Raw genomic sequence first — 20,105 nt, 5'->3', positions numbered from 1 at the left:
AAAAGCATGTCAGTTGTAGAGATATAGAACAAATTGTTCTAGAGTGGAAGCAGGGGGGTTGAAGGAAAGGGGATGGTCGGGCAAACCCGAAAGAGCTGTAGTTTTGGCTCAGAGGTCTTAAAACAGCTGGTGTGAATGTATTCTATTGCTGACTCTTGTCTCTTTACGCAACTAGAGTTAACAGCTTGTCTGATACTAGAACTATGACAGGCAAGATGGTAAAGCAGAGTGAGAAGATACATATCATGCGAGTTGGCAAAGATGAGATTTTCCAGAATTTAGTGGTGGTAGGGGGTAAGAGATCAATTTTATTAAATACTCAAGTTCAAATAGCCTTTTTACTCAGTTTTCCATAAGAGTGAAAATTATGGGAGACCACTAAAAGTTGCAGCATAGTTGGAGTCTCTATACGGTTTATAGCTACCTACTTTGTGGTTTGAAAGAAGTCCTTGGTGTTGACAGCTGATGGAGGAACGCGAGTAGCATTTGTCATGGAAGACAGATTAGGACATGGATTGAATCTTGTCCAAGATCTCTTTAGAAACAATATACTACAAACGTGCAATTTACCACAATAAAGGCAATGGTACAAATTTACTCTTTAAAACTAAAACAGATTCCTAAGAGAGTAACTAAAATGCACTAGTCTTAACTCATTTTGAAGACAAAGATGCACATAGGCTTATCAATCGCACTGATGATGTTACCTAGTTAAGTAATGAAACATCTGCAAGCAAACAGCCAAGCTCAGAGAGCACCAAGGACTCCTTAGCTTATTTCCTTATTTGTCACCACAGGGAGGAAGGGGGCATGTGAAGCCCTTTCCAAAGAAAGAAAGCGCTTTTACAAATCAAAACACATTTTAATAATGGTTAAGACAACAAAATGGCTCAATGTGAGCAAAATTATTGTCACCAACAAGACTGAGCAATGGGGCAAGAAAGTCTTGTTGATGCTTTAATCGGAGCAGATCTAGGTTTCAGGAGAATCTCCAGATCTATGCAGGAAGAATATGGGCTATTATTCCACCAGACTAGCTAGAGGGAAATCAAATCCCTCCTTTCTGAACTTTATGACATGCAGGAGAATCTCGGGGAGAGAAGTATCACCACATGGCAGAGATACAGCTGGATGGACTATTCCTCATCACTGCCTCTTCTCTTCTGGTACTGCTAAAAGCTCCAGTATATTCCATTCATCTGGCCAAACCCTGCCTTTGTCATTCTCTTCAGCTTATCGGTTTCAATATGGCCAACATCCTCTTGTATTTTCATGTTTTGTTGTGTTCTGTATATTCTGATAATTCCAGGATTCTCACAAAAGGCCTTCAATTTGTCAGCTTGTGGTTGCTGATGCTCCAAATTGAGCTGCCCCAGGTAAAATTCAGCTGACCGCACTGTGCACCCCAGATGAGATGGTTGTGGGGCAGTCAATCTGTCTCTCTGAATCAAACATGGAACTGAAATGGGCCTGACAGTCAAGGAGAAGCTTGTGGCTGCGGGGGAAAACCAATGCCCGAACACAGTGAAGTCGCACAAGGCCAGACTGACCGCCAGATGCTATCCAGGTATGGGTGTCAAGGTTTGGGCTGAAGCGCACCTGCCAAGAGAAGAAACAAAAGGGTGAAGAAGACCATTAACCCACCCATCTCCATTCAAGATATATCTCCCTCACAAATCCACGAAGCTCAGAGAGGATGGGGAAGCCACAGTTTGACACAAAGATACTGTGAAGTACCATTTGTCTTTCCTCTCGAGTCATACAGTCTTTTTTCCTTTTATGTTTACCTTATGTACAGTCTCTAGCTGCATCCGGCCCAGGACAGCTCCTTCTTTTACATCTTTTGGCATGCGTTTCAGGGGCTTCTGCCTAAAGAGGCTCTTGAAAGATGTCTTGGAAGGACAAGGAAAATAAGAATTAAAAGCAGGCCTGGGTAAATCAAGAAAATGAAGCACTTCATCCATTAAGGCTTTTTGATTACAGTTGTCAAATAGTGATTTATTGACTTGGAATGGAGCCTTATCACTCTGAAACACACCACAGAATGGGCGGGCCTGATAGAAGCAGTGCTACATGGAAATTGGAAGTGGGAAACCTGCATCTTGACGTTAATACAAGGAGAGTAGAATAATTATAACCACAGTTTCTGCTGCCTTTGTTAGCATTTAATATATTCAGTGCCAGATCCATTATCAATAGTTATCTCTAGTCTGATAGATACAGGGTCCTGACTGGAATATTTATGAAGCTGAAATGAGCCCCTCTGTCCCCATGTTGTAACTGTTATTGTCCTTGAAGCAGAATTCTGGGATTTCCAAGCCCTCACCAAATCAGAATCCTGGAAGAGAATGACATTCTGGCCCACTGATTCACTGCATGTTTTGCCCACTGTCTGTGGCTTCTCACAGGCTGTTGCCTCTGTCGCAATCTTATTAAGTGGGTCATTTGGCTGTAAAACTGCTTTGCAGATGAGCTGAAGACACAAAGAGAAATAGGTGTTAAGGATGGCCTCAGACAAGAAATGTTGCATTCCAGTCACAACATCGGACAAGTGCACAGAGGACAAGTGCAATGATAATTAAGAAGCAGCGATACAAAGCCTAAACCTAAATATTGAGTAGCTGAAGGGATTGATCTGACCCAAACTTTCAGAGACCTTAAACCTCTTTGCTATTGTGACTGAAGTTCTGATTGTCATTAAATCCAGGGAAAGGTTTCTTTTGGGTCATTCATATGCATTCATTAGTTTTCTCAAGTCTCAAAGGCCATACAAATCTAATATTTGTGATCTGGAGCACAGAACGGAACTTCTTCACATCCCCAAATTATGTCCTTAATTTTATCAGGAAACTAAATACCCACACTATTAATACCAATCAAGAGGTTTCTGTTTTTCTTTCTCCTTTTCAAAATTAATATGCTTCCATCCAAACAACATGCTTCTCCTGGAAGACATTCCTTACTTTGCACAACTGGCTACAGTTAATGCATCAATAAGCTTCCTTTTCCTCCACTCAGATCCAACCTGGATCTAGAGAGTTGACAGAGGGGTCCATTCTTGTTTCTACCCTCTTTGGTTGGAGATAAAGCTTGTGGGCCTGCCATAGCCTTCCCATTACTCAGTGGCAGCAAAACCTACAAATCGACGGTCTGATGGCCGCTTGACATTTTGTGGGTTGACTGAGAGATCAGGCATCACTGCAGCCACCAATTCCCCGGCGATATCACCAGCAGCCACTGTGTTCAGCCAATCAGATCCAGAGATACTCTGCAAAAAGGATAGAATCATAAGCCTCATTTACACCTTTCAATGACCCCAGGATAGGTCATATACTATCCCCTCCTCCTTTACTTGGGAATGCATAACTTACCCATACAGTGCCTTTGCGAGGGAGCACAAAATAGGCTCGAAAGTCACGATAGCCAGCATCCAAATAGTGGATCCCACCAAGTCCATACCTGCAATATAGAAATGTAAGAAAAATTCATGATACCTGGATATATTTCCAAGTTAATGTAGCACAAACTCTGACATTTGCAATAAGGAGCAGCATCAATGTTGGCATAGACAATAATGCAGCATGTTAGGAAACAATAGTATCATTTGATCTGCAATGTAAGATTCCTGAATGAGAAATACGATTGGCAAAGTGGAAAAACTGTGTTTGTCCAGTTCTCTGGATTTGCTGCTTCCTCTATTGCTGCTTAAACTTTTCTTGTAAGAAGAAATGAATCCTGGTCATTTGAGAGATCTGAATATATGGAATCTTAATTTCAGACATAAATCTGAAAACCCACCACAATCTCATATTAAATCCTGGTTACCTGTCCACTGCTCAGAATCTTTCCTACCACAATTAATGAATGCATGATGTGTAATTCAACGAAGACCTTGACATTTAAGATGTGTCCCAAAATAGTTTATAGAATCAGGTTAATTGCTGCTGTCATAGGTAAATCTATTCTGCATTATTTAGCAAATGTCCCAAGGCCCTCATAGTTCAAAGTTATAAGACCAAATCAAGTTGGGGGATATGTAAAAATCAAAGAGTTACAAGCTAGAATGTGACATTAGTGGATGTTGGTTGGAAGATTTTTTTCTAGTTATCTCTTCTGGGGAAATCACATATTACGAGAACAGAGCAGCTATTTGCCATATCAGAGAAGATCTGACAGTCAGTAAATTGTTGTATTTCCTAAGAATGTGTCAGATTCTACACTAAACATGCTAAACATCTGCAGGTACCAAGAAATCAAGGCCAATGTCATATAAATCAGTTCCAAAATGAAGCATTTAATTTTCTTCTAAGTGAAATATAGAGCGGGATGTTATTATTCAAATAGTCAAGAGGAAAAGAACTGCAAAAGTTAGGATGACAAAAAGACTCAGGGGTCGGATCCAGAGAAAGCCAGGATGATTTGATAGGACAGGTTATCTGGAGAATCCAGAAATGACTGCTCTTTTGGTAATCAATATGCCAAAGGACAATATGCCAGCAGGACAACATTTTAAATTGTTCTGCAAGTGGATCAAAGGGTAATTTAGAACTGAAAATGGTAATGAATAAGCCATGTCTTTTTATTGAATCTTGATTTGATTTAAAGTAATAAGAGAAGTGGGACACATTGATGATTTGGTTAATGCAGATTTTAAAAGATTGGCTTGCATATCTTTGTAAATACTTCAGGAACTGATTGATAATTGTATCTACTCTTTCTCTATCCTCAAGGAACCCAAACTGTGTTAAGTCCATCTTTCTGATACTCTGCAGAAGCAAACTCACATCAACTTTGGTAACAAGGCAAATTGGAATTGGAATACTTCACAGTTAGTCCATTATTTTAATAACAGAGTATACACACACTCACGAGGCATAGCAGCTATCTTGTGCAACTGTGATCCCACTGTAGGGTAGCAGCCAGGCAATCTCTGTGCTCAAGTAACGCTTGATACTGTTGATAGGTTCATGCAGTCGACGCAAGTCCCAAAATTTGATTTTACGATCATTGCCTGTAGTCACCATGAAATTGCTAGGAATAAAACAGGCAGGCCAGAGCTCACTGGCAGAACATATCTGACACAGAAGTCCCAGATCCCTGGCAGAAATATCCGTCAAACTACCCCAAGTAAATGCCTTGGCCCAAGACTGTGACCCAACGACAAACAGCATGTACAACAGGATAATTGTCTGAACCAATCTGCATCCATAAATTTTGTGGGGAAGGAGAAAGAAAAAAGCATGCCCAGGATGGTCAGAAAGGAGCCAGAAACTGAGAGACTAGTTCTCATCAGTCAGTGATATTTCACATCCTTCCCACCTGTTTGCTTTGCACCACTGGATGTTGCTCACAGCGTGGTCATGGGCCAGGAAGCAACGGAACGGATATAGTTTGAGGGAGCCATCAGGCTGGCGTACTCTTTGTAATAGAGACTTGGTGAGCAGATTCCAGAGAGCCACTGTACCTGAGGAGATGGGATTACAGGCATTAGGCTAGATTTGTGAACCAATATAATTCTTCCCCAACATCTCTAGGTTTATTCCATTCCAAGGATTTTTTTTTGTTTCCTCTTACCATCATAGAAACCTGCAGCCAAATGCTCATGAGGCTTGGTTGGCATCCAGGCCAAGCTGAAACACTGCCCACATTCGGAGGAATTCCCAGCCTGAATGGAGCCTACCTGTAAAGTGGCCACATACTGGACCTTTAGAGAACAAGATAAGGCTAATATTAAGACAATAATGGAAGAACCCAAGCCATGGTAAATCACTTCCTCTAAATGCATAAGGTTCCATAACTAATTTCACACATCTCATTTTCAATGTTACAAGTAATGGGGAAAAAAGCCTATTTGGTTTATCTGAGGCCTTACAGAACGACTATCAATCAGAATAAATAGTTGCTAGATATCACAAAGCAGAAAGTGGACTATATCTTACATTAACTTCTTGTGTGGGATGGGGGAATGAAAATGAGCTATTTTCAGAGCATCTTTTTTTGAAAGTATTTATACAAGTATCTAATGAGAAAGGATTTAGATCTGGGAAGCTTTAAAAATTGCCATGACAAGTGGGAATCTGAAAAATCCATCTTGGAACTCAATATGTATCCTGCTTTTAAATGATTTTTTCCCCCAAAGAAATAATAGAAGATACCTTGCAGATGATATGCCGAGGGGAAGGTCCACCTAGAAGAGAGGACAATCAAATAGTAGCAGAAATACCTATACCTCATTCTGCATTTTCTCTTTGAATGTAATTGGACAAAGGAAGATATCCAGGGGGAAAGGTGCGGGAGAAGGGAAAAGTTAACCAATGCTTTGGCGTGAAAAACAAGATTTGGCTTTGCTACGCTATAATCACTTGGCTTTAGTAAAGTGTAGCGATGGAGTCCAGAGTCTTTCTTTCCTAACCGACCAAGTTGGGACAGCTGACAGTGCTACTCATAACTCAAGTTACAGAAAACTTACACACAATCATGGAACCATTATTCCTCCTAAATTCTGACTTGCAAAGTTAAAAGTATAATAGTTAAGACTATTTAGGTTCTTGTTTTTTTAATTGGAAGATATACTAGTTTTGTTACTGAAGGCCCAGCTTCACACTAACTGAATACATTTTTCAATGACGATAATTTGCTTAGAATACAGTAAAAGTAATGAGACTGCTGTTAAAATGTTTTAGAGAACCACGGTGCAGAATGCCACAATGTTATTACTTTATGGAACACAAAGAATCATATTACACTTATTATCTGATAATTGTTCCTATTGTCTATTTGACTTCAAGTCTACCTCAAAACAATACTGGCCCAGAATTTTGATAGAATACTGTTCTGATGTAGTCATGCATAGATTTTGAGGAAGGGGAGGAATGCCCACAGCATGGTTGATGCGCAGCTTCTGAGGGGGCTGTACCCAAGCAAGAGCTTTGTGTTGGTGCCCTCACTATAAGACAAGCATCTTCCCGAGTTCAAATAAAAGCTATTCAATGTGTTTTGCCACAGATGGAGCTGTTCATATAGAGGTCTACAGATTTTTTAAAGAATAACTGCTGTTCTGAATCTCTACTTTAATTCTGTAAAATCAGTTTTGTGTTTAAATGAAGAATAGTAAACAATAAATTAGCAATAATTTATTACTAAGTTACTACTAAGTAATAAATGGGTATATTGGTTGTTCATCTTTAGAATTGTTTTTACTAATCACAGGGACAAATGGAAAAATAGAAGGTTTGTACAATACAATGACTGTATATCTTTCAACATAATCTGATACAAAGGAATGGAAGAAAAGGAGCAGAGTCCCAACTCTACTCCTCTCTTGGGACTAATTTTCCACTATCATCTTTGAAAAGGTCAGTGCTGCACACCCAGTCCCCAGGATCATCAATCATTCTTGCAGACAGATGTAATTACAAGCATCATTAATTTATATGGTTGACTAAGCACACAGCTTGCACACCCTGCACCAGGCCCCAAAATGAGTGCATCCGGTCGTGGAGTAGCCTTTGTTACCCACATCACTCCCTGCACTGCACGTGAGAACAAAAATGACTAAACATCTTCTCAGGGACAACAAAAACTAAATTAGGACATTTTTTTCAACAGAGCTGTAAAGATTCTTTCAACCAAAAAGCCTGAATTTTAGAAAGAACAAGATCATAATTGGAAAGCCACAGCTTTGACTTAGCGTGTTGAGACAATTTGAAGTGGGAAAGATATATTTATTATTATCAGAGAGTGTTGCACTTCAGATAAAGATGCTGCAAATCTCATCATGATCATTTGAAGAACAGCATTTAGCTTTTCGTAAATGGTTTTAGCTCTGTATTCCCCTGGACTAAATTTGAATGAGTTCTCTAGGCAAAGAGTGCTAGTAATATGAAAATAAGACTTTACGGGTAGCACATGGCTATTTCCTAAGGCACCACAGAGAATAATCTCTCTCACAATTGATGGTAGGACAGTGCCTCTCGTAATAATTAATACTATCTCTTCTTCCAATCATTTAACTTGGATAGAACACCTGGTCTTTCTAACAGTACCCCTCCTTTTCCGTTCGGGTAAGACATCCTGAACAGACAACATCCAATAATGCAGGTACCTGCCTGTCTTCTTCCTATTTTTTACAGCTATTCCTACCTGTTACCTGTGTTCTTCGGTAGGCATTCAAGTCTTCCACATGGGGAAGGCTGTACAGCAACACTTTGCCACTAGAAAAAGCTACAGCCAGTAGTCCCAACCGACTCATGTGAGGGAGCTGAATGGGATATAAACCAAAGTGCAAGATAATTATACTTCATGTCCCATTTGGGAAACTTCCATTTCCATCACCCACAAATATGGAAGAACTGAATTAAACAGTCATTGAAGTGCAAGCTTCCACTTTAAAGCACCTGTGACAGGCTGAAGTACACCCAGCAAAGCGGATTTCAATGATTCCCTCATTAATAGATTCTATCATTAGGTTTTATGTAACATTCAACGAAAAGCTTCCTTTACATAATAGAAGACTACCTGTATCCTCAGCTTAGAAAATAGAAAACATGTCATTCCCTTCTTCTGAGTGACATTCCTTCAACTTCTTGGGTGAAGAATATAGACTGTTAAATTTCACTGTAATTTTCAGCTTGATTCTTTAATTTATCAAGATCTTTTTGAATTTTGCTTTTGTTTTCTGTGAAATTACCTGATAACATCTATTGTATTTCACCGTTTTGTATCATCTGGGAATTTGATAATAACTTTGACATAAAGAGAATGCTTAATCAGTATGTTGAAGATAAAATCCTATCATATGATATCCTAACCCTGCATATACACTGAGTAGATACTCAGGCAAACATTTGGCCCAGATAACCTCTTAGCCCCAATTCTCACCTTGCGCTGAGTAATAGGGAGTTCCCAAGCTCCACTGGGACAAAATTTCATGTCCCAAATACAACCATGATCAGTGGCAATTGCATATGCAAGTCCTGGCTTGGTAACAGACCTGGAAAAAAGAATGAAGAAAAAAAATCGAAGCCTTTGGGTCATGCCATTCCCCCATGTCATAGTAAATGCATAATTCTTTTGCAAATTCCCCAGTGCAGAAGATACAAGGATCTTTGAAGATTAGGCTGAAAGGATAATTAAGAGGAGATTCTCCTTGGCTACTCCTGGCTTATTATGTGTGTCTTGCTCCTTCTTGTACTATCTCATAAAACAAATATAATATATCTGAGAGGCAGAAAATCAGCTCTACGGGAAGCAATGTATCTAATACAGCTGTTCTCTGCCCATAAAACCCTAGTTCAGGAAACTCCCTAATGATGTGCTCCAATTTAATTGCTAATGATGTTGGAATTTGAGTTAATTCAGCCACAATTCCTACAGCACTGCTTAATCCTCAGCTACAATGCAGGATGTAATATCTCCATAGGAATGGAAACAAAATAATGTTTTTACAACAGACACAGTTTGCTTACAACTCACCCTTTGTCTTCCTGGATAGGTCCAAGCTCCCAGAGCTGAAGCAGAGCTGGTCCTGTATGGATTTGTGACAAAGAATGCTGAACATTCATGCTGGGATTGCAGTAGATAGCCACATACTGAGATGCCACAGAGCCTTCAGGGGTTGGGCACCACTCCAAAGCCCAGACAGGACCCCCAACAAAGAAAGTCATGTCTAAGCGGTCGTCATGAGGTTGTAAGGCATTAAACCTACCAGGCAGGAAAAGAAAGGAACCACTGCATAATAGCTGACCTTGCATGTAGCATCTAACATTTAAAAGTTTACTGGATACTTTGGAAGGGAAAAAAAAGACATCACTGTGGCTTAGACCATATAGAGATGGTAACACTATTCAGTGAGATGGAACAAAGAATTGTTATAATTGATGTAAAACAAGCATGGGAAATCTCAGGTATCCCCATCCAACTCATGGGGCTTCAAAGTAAGGTTCCTCCCCCTTAACTGCCCCCTATCAGTCATTTCCCCAGAGATTCCCTAAATGTAATATTTCCCATAAGCTTTCCCTTGTGGACAAAACTAGTTGCATAAGCACACACCTGTTAATCCTGTAGAAGACATTGCTGCTTTCTTGCAAACCTTCTCTCTTGATAGAGAAGAGTGGGGACTTGGTCTCAGCAGGAAGGAATTCATCTGCTTCACTTTGGAAAATAGAAGAGAACAGAATGGGAACTCATCTGATGTTCGCTTTGTTATAAGAAATCATTAGCATTTAAATGCCTGAAAACAGACTAGGGTACAAAGATTTCTTCTGTGCAGGGGGATATTTCAGGTGGCAATATTCTTGATCTTGCCATGCTGTCTTATATGCTCTGCTGCACTGATGTAGAGAAAATGACCACCAATGGCTCTTTCTTAAAAGTATAAGGAATTACCAGGACTGCAGATCAGAATGGAAATGTAGGAGATGACCGGAAAGTCAAACCAAACATTCCAGAAGACACTAAAAAAATGTTTCTGTATTATACCTAAGAGTCTAAATGGACATATGAATTATATCATCAGGACTTGAGTCAACTTAAAGGAGACTTTATCATTTATTGGCTCATGTGCCCTTTAATTATCTATTTGGTTCTAGGTATGTCACATTTTATTCTTTTGTCAGAAGGCCATTTACCTCTCTGAGAGAAAAATCCACTTCTGGGCAGAGGGAATCCACTCTGGAAACTCCCAGTGGGAATGGTGCTGCTCACGTCTAAGGGACAAAGGAAGTACAACTGCATCAGAGAAATGCAATTTGATATAAAAGGAATCAGTGTAACAATCAGTGTACAACAACCAACTTGTCTGTGGTTTGATGCAATACTATAGTAGTCATAGCAAAATGAGAAAGCACATTCAAGAAGTACTGGATACATTTGAGTCTTTTGAACTTGCATCAATCTGAATGCTCAAAAATAGGAGTACTTTGGAAGATGTTGCAACAAACAACTTGCTGCTTAGATTTTCTTCTGAATTTCTCCAATTAGGCAAACAAGATATAAACCTTGGATTAAAAGGGGAAGGGTTTTTTGTTGCTGTTGTTAAGCTTCAGTGAAGAAAGGATTTGGCACTTGTCATTTCCTAGATTTCCCCTTTCCAAGCTTATTTTGCCATAGCTACATGAACACAACTCCGCAACATTCATCTAGCATTGTCTAATCTTTGCCTAACTATCTAGGAAAGTGCCAAGAAGTTGCATCCTTTCCTGGAGGAGCACAGATCTCAGAGAATCCAGTCCCTCCCAAGTATTTCAAGCTTTCCTAAACAAAGCCAACATAGCCAAAACTAGTATTTTTCTCTCTTGTACACATACATTTTGTCATAAGTCTTGACTCTTGCAAATCAGGAACTTAATTGTCATATTTCTCTTCCTTTTTGTCAAAATTAAAAGGAATTTAATTTTGGTCCTGATGACTGACCCGGATTGGATCCTAAAAGGAATTAGCTTTTTTTTTTCCTTGGCTCTCTCTTCAAGGTCCTTCATTATCTTCATATCCATTTAAATAAAGGATACACTTTAGACACTTTGTTCAATTTTATCACAGGTTAAAATCACCTTCAGAGATTTTTAAATAGCTACCACCCGCGGTCAAACTTGGCTCAACATTTCTGTTTCCTCAAAGAAGTAGAATCTCTTCACTCACGTAGGCAAAATATTTTTTTATGAACGGAGGTGGTTCTGCTTCTAGTCAAGCTTGAACATCCAGTCAAGCTTGAACATCCAGAGGCCTCATTATCACTGCCCAATCCACACTCATTTAGACTTAAACTACAAGGTTTGATGATTGCTGGAGAGCCCATTCTTTAAAACAGTGACAGTAGGTACTCAAAAGCAGTTCCGTGTACATCAGCCAGCCAGAACTAGTTGAAGCACCAAACTTTCAGGAAACAAAACAATGCAGCAGAAACCTGCCTTTCCTCCCTCCAGCCACATTCCTGTTCCTCAATTCTCCCAATCACTGAGTGAAATCTAATACTCACAAGCGGTGAGTGATGGAGAGAGACTTCCATATAGGGCCCATCATGGAATTGTGCAAGCCATTGGAACCAAATTCTCGGCGCTGAGCTTTGGACCTCTATGGGAAAAAAGGAAGTCAAAAACAGAGGCCCCAAAGCCACCCTCCCAAATTCTGGCAACAAGAATCTCTGCCAACTGATTCCAAAAGCCCAGGGCTTTTTCTTCAGGTGGGGTTCCCTCCAACATACCACCAGGTGAAGTATTCAATCCCCCCAGAAATACAACGAAGCCATCTCAGGTTTTGGTTACCACTGGTTTGCATGAGCTGGACTCCTTCTCAGACTTCATAGCCTCATTCATCACTAGGTCATAATGCTCTTCTTCCTCCTCCTCCTGCAGAAAACTTTCTTCTGAGGGGACAAAGTCCACATCTTCCTCTTTTTCCAACTTCTGTTCTTTTGGCTTACGGCCTCGTCGTTTCCTAGGGGGGTCCTCAGTTCTAGGGGTCTCCTTTGGGATTTCGTTGCAAGGGGGAGCCTGGTATGCAGATGTCAATTCTTCAGCCAGTTCCTGTAGATACAGAAGGGCTCTTGGAAAGAGGAAGGGAGGAAAACGTAAGTTCATAAGCTGAGCTGTGGTTAAGAATCAGCTTCATTTTACACATATCTCATTTCCAAATCTCCAAAAGAATAGTGATGGGTAGGTTAGAATCATAGGCCTCAAGCTCCTTGGGATAACAAATTTACTTATTCTGTACCTCTTCCAAGAACCCAAAAGAGGAAAAGTTTTTCATAGACAGTTGACAGTTTTCTTGCTGAATCTGACAAACATTATCAAATAGAGACGGTGGGGGTTTACAATGCTGATTTGATCTCTGTTTTACACAGTTCAATTCAATAACCATCTGATTAACATTTATTATACTAATTATAATTGGTATAATTTGTTATAACTAAGGCTATGTTTCAGCAGGGCTTTTTGGTTTTTTTTTTAAAGAAAAGCAAGCTACTTATTTCCACCCTAAAATAACGGTATAACACATATGCTTTACCCAGCAGAATTCAGTGGTAGGTTCCTTCTCTCACTTACGCTTTAGCTGCCCGGCGCTTTGGTCGTCCACCAGGCATGGTCTCAAGAGAATCCAGGCTCTCGTTGCTCTTCTGCTGGCAGAGGGACTCGGATGACTGACTGTCCAGTCCTTGAGCTAGTCTCAGTAACAGGAGCTCTTCTTTGGACTTGCGGCCTCGCTTCTTTGGCACTTTAACAGGAAGAGAGGAGCCATTTTCCGATGGCCCGGGGCCTCCGCTTGGTCCCTTGGGATCTTTGGGAATGGGATCTTTGCGGACAGAGACTTTCTTTCGGGGTTTCCGCCCACGGGAATGCTTCTTTATGGCTGGGATAGCTGATGGCACCTCGGTCGAAAGAGTGGAAACTGGAACTGGGGAAGGACATGGTTCATCTCCTTGGAAAGAAAGGAAGAAAAAAAGTATTGTCTTAGATGTCCTCCTACGCTGAAGGTACAAGGGGCCATCGTGAAACACAACTTAATTGCTATCACCCTCTATTTCGTATGCAGGAAGACCCACTGCAAAGTCCTGCAACTGCTTCCACATCATCCTGCAGCCCAACAAGTTCCTTGGCTATATTCCACATCATCCTGCACCCCAACAAGCTCCTTGGCTATATTCCACATCATCCTGCACCCCAACAAGTTTCTTGACTATATTCCATACTTCAAACATTTTTGCCCCTGCAGATTAGTCTCCAAATCACCTTAAGAACCTGGTGAGCTCAGCTCCACAGACCCTTTCTTTCATCCTAATGGGCCAAAACCCTTTTTGAAGCAATTGTAGATATCCAAGCTTTCTTGAATTTTTGCAGACTAGATTTCTCTTTAGATTTCTTCTGGCTCTGAGGTGTATATACACCATTGGAGAATGAAATGTGGCACACTTATTTCCGTTCAGTGGAGTGGAAATCAAGGCTGTAATGTCCTCAATGTAATTGGCTGGTGCTATGGCTTCCCCGTTCCCCGTCAACCCTTACTTTTAGATCTAATGAGGTTCCCACTACCAAGAAGCGGTTTCTTTACTGATGCAGAAAGAAAACAGAAAGGGGGAAAAAATGAATTGTTTCATTTTGCATTTCTCTAAAATAAAGTCATATTACATTTGCCAAGACAATGCAGCCAAAAATGCATCCGAAAACATACCAAGAGTTTCCACATGACCGATCTCTCCTTCTTGTCCCCTTAGCTGCTTAGGAAGCAGTTCTTCTTCCACAGCTTCTAGATGTCTTTTCTTGCAGCAAGAGCTCTGCTGCTCTGGCCATTCTTCTTGAAGGCAGATTTCCACACCAGGGGCAACTGCTGGTTCTGTGTTACTTAAACCTATATCAGCTGAAGCCAATCCTTCCACTACTGATTTATTCTGCCCGTCCCAGTGAGGTTTTCTCAAGGAAGATGCTGTGCACAAAGTCTGACTGATATTTCCATCCTGTTGGTCAATGGCTTCCCTCACTATTCCCATTTCACAGCTTGGTGTGAGACAAGGTTCCATCAAGACACCACAGCTCCTCAGACAGGTGCCACTCTTTTCATCTTGCACATCACTTGGCCTGCAAAAATAGGATGAGAAAAGCAAAGAACAAAACAGACAAGGGAAATCCATGTTACTCATGTGATCATTAAAAAAAATTGCAGCACCACTAAAACCAGTATCAAAAATAGCTAAAAATAGAATAGAATCTTATCTGAATAAACATCTCAATTAGTAAGAACGTCATAAGGCAAAATAATATACAAATTGACAATGATTCAATTCATGAAAAAAGCCCATATAAATAAATATATTTTTGGCAGTTTGTACAAGGACAAAAAAATGGAAGTAGCCTAGCTTTCAACCCTATGAATAGAAATTGAGACAGCCACACAGTAGAAGGAAATTGTGGTTGCAACAACAAATAGAGTTTTATTATTTGAAAATACCATAAATATAGTTATGGTTATGAGTTCATAAAGATATATGTATATTATACAATGAGACTGTGGGATTTTAGAAAATATGATTCAGGATTATTGTTCTGGCTAAAAGCAACATAGTATAAACACTGCATATTTTGTAGCTATATTTGTACAATTATATACTTTTAAAAGACTCAAAGTCAATAATCACATAATCATATTATTTAAAACCAATAAAATAATGAAACAGAACACTTTTAACCCATTGATTTAAATGAGAAGTTCAGTGTAATCAAATAGAAGTAAATGAAAACAGTCATTTATTCATTTTAAAACACACAGAACATGTGTCAGTTACATTTTTTCCTGTAAAGAGTTGGACAAAGATGAAACTCATCAAAAAGATTTACTGCATGCATTCAAGAACAAGCAACACTTAGTTGAGGGTCATATCTGCAAAATCTAAATCATTTTTTCCTTCCAGATCCAGGGTGCTGTATAGCCTTATTAGCTATAATTAAACATTGATTAAAAGATGAAGGGATTAAAATTTTGATAGTTTAGAGAAATGGACTGAAAATAATAGAATAAAATGGACAAATGCAATGTTCTTCACCAATTAACAGAATACAAGTATAGAACAATGGATTGCCCAGCATACTTGTGAAAAGTACTTTTAATTGTAGATGACCAAAAACTACCAATGAATTCACAATGTAGCATGGAGGCAAAGTAAACATAACTTCTGACTGGATCAAAAGAAATAGATTCCCCAAATTCACTATGTAATAGTTCTACAATTTCTCCATTAACAAAAGTCCAATTTGAATATTTTGCCTACTTATGGGTGTTATACTTTAAAAACATTTAGGCTAACTCCAATAGTTTCAGAAAAGGGCAAAAAGAAAACTGAGGAAGAAAACTTGAAGAATTAAAATATTTTAACCATGAAAAACAAGAGGGAATACCACTTTTCTACAAACGTGGCATAGAAGGTAGTAAATATTTATTTATATTATCCCAGAAAGCAGGACATAGAATAACAGATTTAAGTTATAAGCAGGCAGATTCTCCTTGGATGGGAAGGGAAGGGAGAGTTCCTAACAATAAAAGTAAGTTGATAGTGGAACTAATGACTAAAAGTGAGTTTTGTTTAGTTGAATCTGCTAAAGCATAAGATAACTAGCCTTTATCATAGGTGCTTTAATTTAGATTCTTATGTTAAGCAAGGGGCTGGAGTTGATTATTTAAATCCGTTCAAATCAATGAAAACCAGAGTGCTGGAAGAGAAATGTAATTGTACACTGTTTTCAAATACAGGTATATGATATCATATTATGTCCATAATGAAAGACTGCACTACTTGCCAAATGCTTTTAGAGCAAAGTTCAAATGTTGCTTTCCACAGCTTGAAAGAATTGTGAATCTATCTCCTTATTAAGAACAGGAGAAGTACTGTAAATATGTCCCTGTTTTCAGGGGCTCTTTATCAGATTTACTTGGTCTTCTCTTGAATTACTCTAGTCTAAAGCTATGGAATTAAACTCTGTAGGAATTACACTTGCTGTCAGTTTTTGTTTTCGGGTAAGCAGCTAAGACTTTTCAGCAGGTTTTTCAATGAGTACTGCTAATAATTTTAATAGTTTGGATCAATATATTGTTATAAATTTTTAACAGCTTTAATAACAGTAAAAAAAAAGAGCTAAAATAAGTGTATTATTATTTTACTGGAATCTTTGTTTACTCCAGGACAATACAATCCAGTAATAATGTAATTAAAATATATTTAACATACATAATTCTCTTCATAATTCAGTTATGAACTGCATAGGCAAACTGCAATTGCCATCCTGAGTCTATTTTTGGGAAGCAAAGAGGAGTGAAGTTAGTAAGAGCTGCTTTTCCATAGCAGGATCAGCTCTTTAGGCTAGCCTTCTTAGGAAATTACCCAGTGATGCCACTATTATATGAATCAACATGACAGTGTATGTTATTGATCATCAGGGTTTTTTATTTTATACATTTTAAAATAGACACAGTGGATGTTTTAGCTATTCTATATATCATGTAAATATTCAATATACTTGACTGTATTGAAGCTATCCCATTTCTAAATGCTGCTAAAAATCCATGGTTTTGCCATTAAAAGAGGCTGCTATTTTAAAAAAACACCATTTGATTTCTTTTCATTTGGCTTGAAAAATCTATGTTAAGCCACCTTTCAACAGTATTCTAAATTGCTGGACATTCTACAATTCTAGTTTCAAAATCTCTGGACAATTTGTTTAGTCCCCGTGGTTTCTGGCTTTTGCAATGCTTTCATGATCGTTTTATAAAACCGTTCAGTCATGATAATCTACAAGGCTTTTAAGTGAATAAAACGGAGGGAGAGTTGCCATCTGCTCGTAATGGAAGAGGGAAAAGCACGAATTTAAATCATCAAAGGGCGGAGAAACATCCATTGCACAGCCAAGACTCGACCCAGATCTTTCCTCTACCCAAAGGCGCTGGCGAGGAGGATTTTTTTTTTCCTCCAGAGGCGGAAATTGAGGTTTCGCACTAGAGGCGGGGAGCGGGGGTGGGGACTCCAGGGAAGAGTGTCTTTTGGACTGTCTTTGTTCCCTTGTTTCACGCCCTTACGGCGGTTTCACGCCCCTACGGGGTGACAACAAGGGACCGCATCGTGGGCAGCCACCCCTCCCCGCAGTGACGAGCGAAAAGGCTCCTCAAAGGTGGCCTGCCAGATGCAGGCGGCCTCAGCCTCACCTTCTTCTCCCCGCATGGAAACCGGCGTCTGGCTGGAGCAGCAAAGATGGCGGACGTTACAAGAATAATAGCGGTGACCCAAAACTCTGGCGTCACTTCCGGTACCTGGTCTTTCCTCAGCTCTGGTGACGAAAACATTTGGTCTCCGCCCCCTGCCTGAAGTCTAGATAGAATCAAGAGAACATTATTTTGCACCGCGATGTACTTCGGGAAATGCCGCTGTCGGAGTATCGGACGGCACTAGGGCCCAGAAGAGGTTACAGTACAGTAATCATTCGTGGGGCATTGCGGTCTCCTTTCAGTGATGGGTGTCATTTCGCCAAGATTGTCTGTCGGTAGATGCTGCTTTGTTTTGCTCTCCGCCTCTTTTCCGGTTTTTCCAAGCATGTTTGGCGTTTAATCACGTTTGTGATTGTCGGACATTGAAAACCTGGATGAAGCAAATTATCTTGACAAAAATGGCATTGATCACTCCCTTAGATTACCTCTCTGATGATTTAAACCAGTGTGTTTCAAACTTAGCAACTTTTAAGATGTTTAAAAATGATTAAGATGGCTTAGAGTAGACTAAGATCAAATAGACAACAATCTAGGGATACCAAATTTTAGCAGTGCTAAAAAACAAGGCTACCTAAGAACACAATAAAAAAGAACTGTTGTCACATGACAACAATGGGTGCTAATGCAATTAAAATTACTTATTGTGTAAATAGGGAAAAATATCCAAGAAAACAAATTGTGCAGGACTCAAAATCATGTAATAATTAAAAGCTCAAAGAAAAAAAAAGAGGGTATAAAATTCCTAAAATTGGAAGATGAGCCAAATCAGAGAGGGTGCCAAAATATGATTTTCCAGAGGGCCCAAAATATCTGGAACCAACCATGGTGTGGATTTCCAGAATTCCCCAGCCAGAATTCCAGAAGATAAAAAAAAACACACATCTTAAAGTTTCCAAGTTTGAAAAACACTGGGCTAAATGGACTGCATCCTGCTCCCCTCTCCTATTAGAATTCTCAACATCAGTCCTTAATGTCCTAGAGCAGCGGTCGCCAACTGGTGGGCCGTGGCCCACGGGTGGGCCTTCAGAAAATTTTGGTGGGCCACAGAGAAATCTCACCTCCAGAGCACCCCCCCCAAAGCAATTAATCCAGGCTGCGTAGAAACACAAGGCTGCAGTGCCCACATGGCCCAGGGGAACCCTCCCCGCCCATTCACTGCTTACCTGGCAAACTGGCCTGCTAAAATTGCTATTTTTCCTTTGTCCAACCATCATCTGTTCTGCTATGCCGGGAGATTTATAGATTAGCTAGGAAGCAGGAAATGGTTGGATTTCTTGCTTTCTACCTAGTCTTTAGATCTTCAGTTCTGCTTCCCTTAGGACTGAAGGTTTGCTTGCAAGCAAATTCAGTGCAGACTCACAGCAAGAAAATTTGAGAGACTGAGCTAGCTGATGGCAGATAGATCACTGAATGGATTCTGTGAGCAACAATCTGCCTGCTTTGCCTGATTTTGTGTAAAAATTGCTTTTTTTAATAAAAAAATCAATATTTACATACATGGTGTGTTGTGAGTTAATTTTGTGAGTTTGCTTGCAAGCAAATTTTATGTGACAGACTGAGCTAGCCAATGGCAGATAGATAGATCTCTGAATGAATCTGTGATTCTGTGAGCAACTCAATCTGCCTGCCTGCTTTGCCTGAGTTTAGGTAAAAGTTGCTTTTTTATATAAAAAATTCAATATTTATATAAATATAATATTTACATACAAGCCATGCCCAGCCAGTCACATGACCAAGCCACACCCACAAATTAGGCCGTGCCCACAGAACCGGTTTGTGGTTCCTGGGATCTAAAATTATGAGTTTGGTGGTCCCTGAGGTCCAAAAGGTTGGCGACCCCTGTCCTAGAGTGTTTGTGAGTGTTAAGCATAAGGGATATATGGTACTTCTTTGTTTGCGTCTAAGTTATCTTAAAAACCTCTTTTAATTACATATGCTCATCTTATGATATCAGATGAGGATTACCCCTACACTTTCCCTTGGAAGATATTGGAAGGGTGGAAATTCTGGAACCTTTTCTGTGACTCTGATTCTTCAAAATAATTTGATACCCAAACTCCAACTCCTTTGTGTTTTTGAAAACACAAAGGATGTATTTTTGTTGAATGTAATTTTTACAATTAGCATCAGCTTTTTAACTGTTTTATTCTGTTGTATGCAGCTTTTGATTTTTAATGGTATACTTAGAGAGTATTGAATATGGTGGATACAAGTTGTGCAATAAATAATATTTAGAGGTCAGAATGCTAGGCCATGTTAGGTCGGTTATTGGATTCCTATATTCATAATGGTTAGCAATTTTCATGAGTGACTGAATTCTTTCTGCACAATTATTGGCCCACCTGAAGCAGTAGGATATCCCAGGG

At 39.6% G+C, this 20,105-nt stretch overlaps 1 protein-coding gene across 3 annotated transcripts; it reads right to left on the bottom strand.

Moving 5' to 3' along the window:
* Positions 1–841: 841 nt before the first annotated feature.
* On the bottom strand, positions 842–17,787 carry GTF3C2 (general transcription factor IIIC subunit 2). 3 transcript variants are annotated; one of them, XM_026708489.2, is made up of 19 exons: positions 17,680–17,786; positions 14,164–14,567; positions 13,041–13,413; positions 12,261–12,540; positions 11,975–12,069; positions 10,629–10,706; positions 10,051–10,152; positions 9,475–9,702; positions 8,881–8,992; positions 8,143–8,260; positions 6,156–6,187; positions 5,575–5,704; positions 5,320–5,464; positions 4,870–5,031; positions 3,372–3,459; positions 3,140–3,268; positions 2,327–2,473; positions 1,788–1,892; positions 842–1,599 (listed from the first exon to the last, which is right to left on the bottom strand). In XM_026708489.2, the coding sequence occupies exons 2-19, from the start codon at positions 14,507–14,509 to the stop codon at positions 1,384–1,386; spliced, it is 2,886 nt and encodes a 961-aa protein (XP_026564274.1). In that variant the 5' UTR covers positions 14,510–14,567; positions 17,680–17,786; the 3' UTR covers positions 842–1,383. The 3 variants fall into 3 exon arrangements, with proteins under 3 accessions (XP_026564274.1, XP_087784838.1, XP_087784840.1); XM_087928712.1 differs by lacking the exon at positions 4,870–5,031; XM_087928714.1 differs by lacking the exons at positions 842–1,599; positions 1,788–1,892 and having other exon boundaries at positions 2,339–2,473; positions 3,069–3,268; positions 17,680–17,787.
* Between the last annotated feature and the right edge of the window lie 2,318 nt (positions 17,788–20,105).

The sequence above is a fragment of the Pseudonaja textilis genome, chromosome 1, assembly GCF_049901715.1.
Source record: "Pseudonaja textilis isolate UNSWEBS1 chromosome 1, rPseTex1.2, whole genome shotgun sequence".
NCBI classification, from domain to species: domain Eukaryota; kingdom Metazoa; phylum Chordata; class Lepidosauria; order Squamata; family Elapidae; genus Pseudonaja; species Pseudonaja textilis.
This window is presented reverse-complemented; position numbering and strand designations above follow the sequence as displayed.

Bases quoted from the DNA above. Each gene is read 5' to 3' on its own strand.
- GTF3C2 (XM_026708489.2), bottom strand. From the start codon at position 14,509: ATGGAACCTTGTCTCACACCAAGCTGTGAAATGGGAATAGTGAGGGAA. The intron at 12,541-13,040 runs GTAAGTGAGAGA...CCTCTTTCCAAG, and splicing joins AAGCGCCGGGCAGCTAAAGC to AGCCCTTCTGTATCTACAGG. The intron at 1,893-2,326 runs GTGAGGGCTTGG...TGTCCTTCCAAG, and splicing joins TCTTCCAGGATTCTGATTTG to ACATCTTTCAAGAGCCTCTT.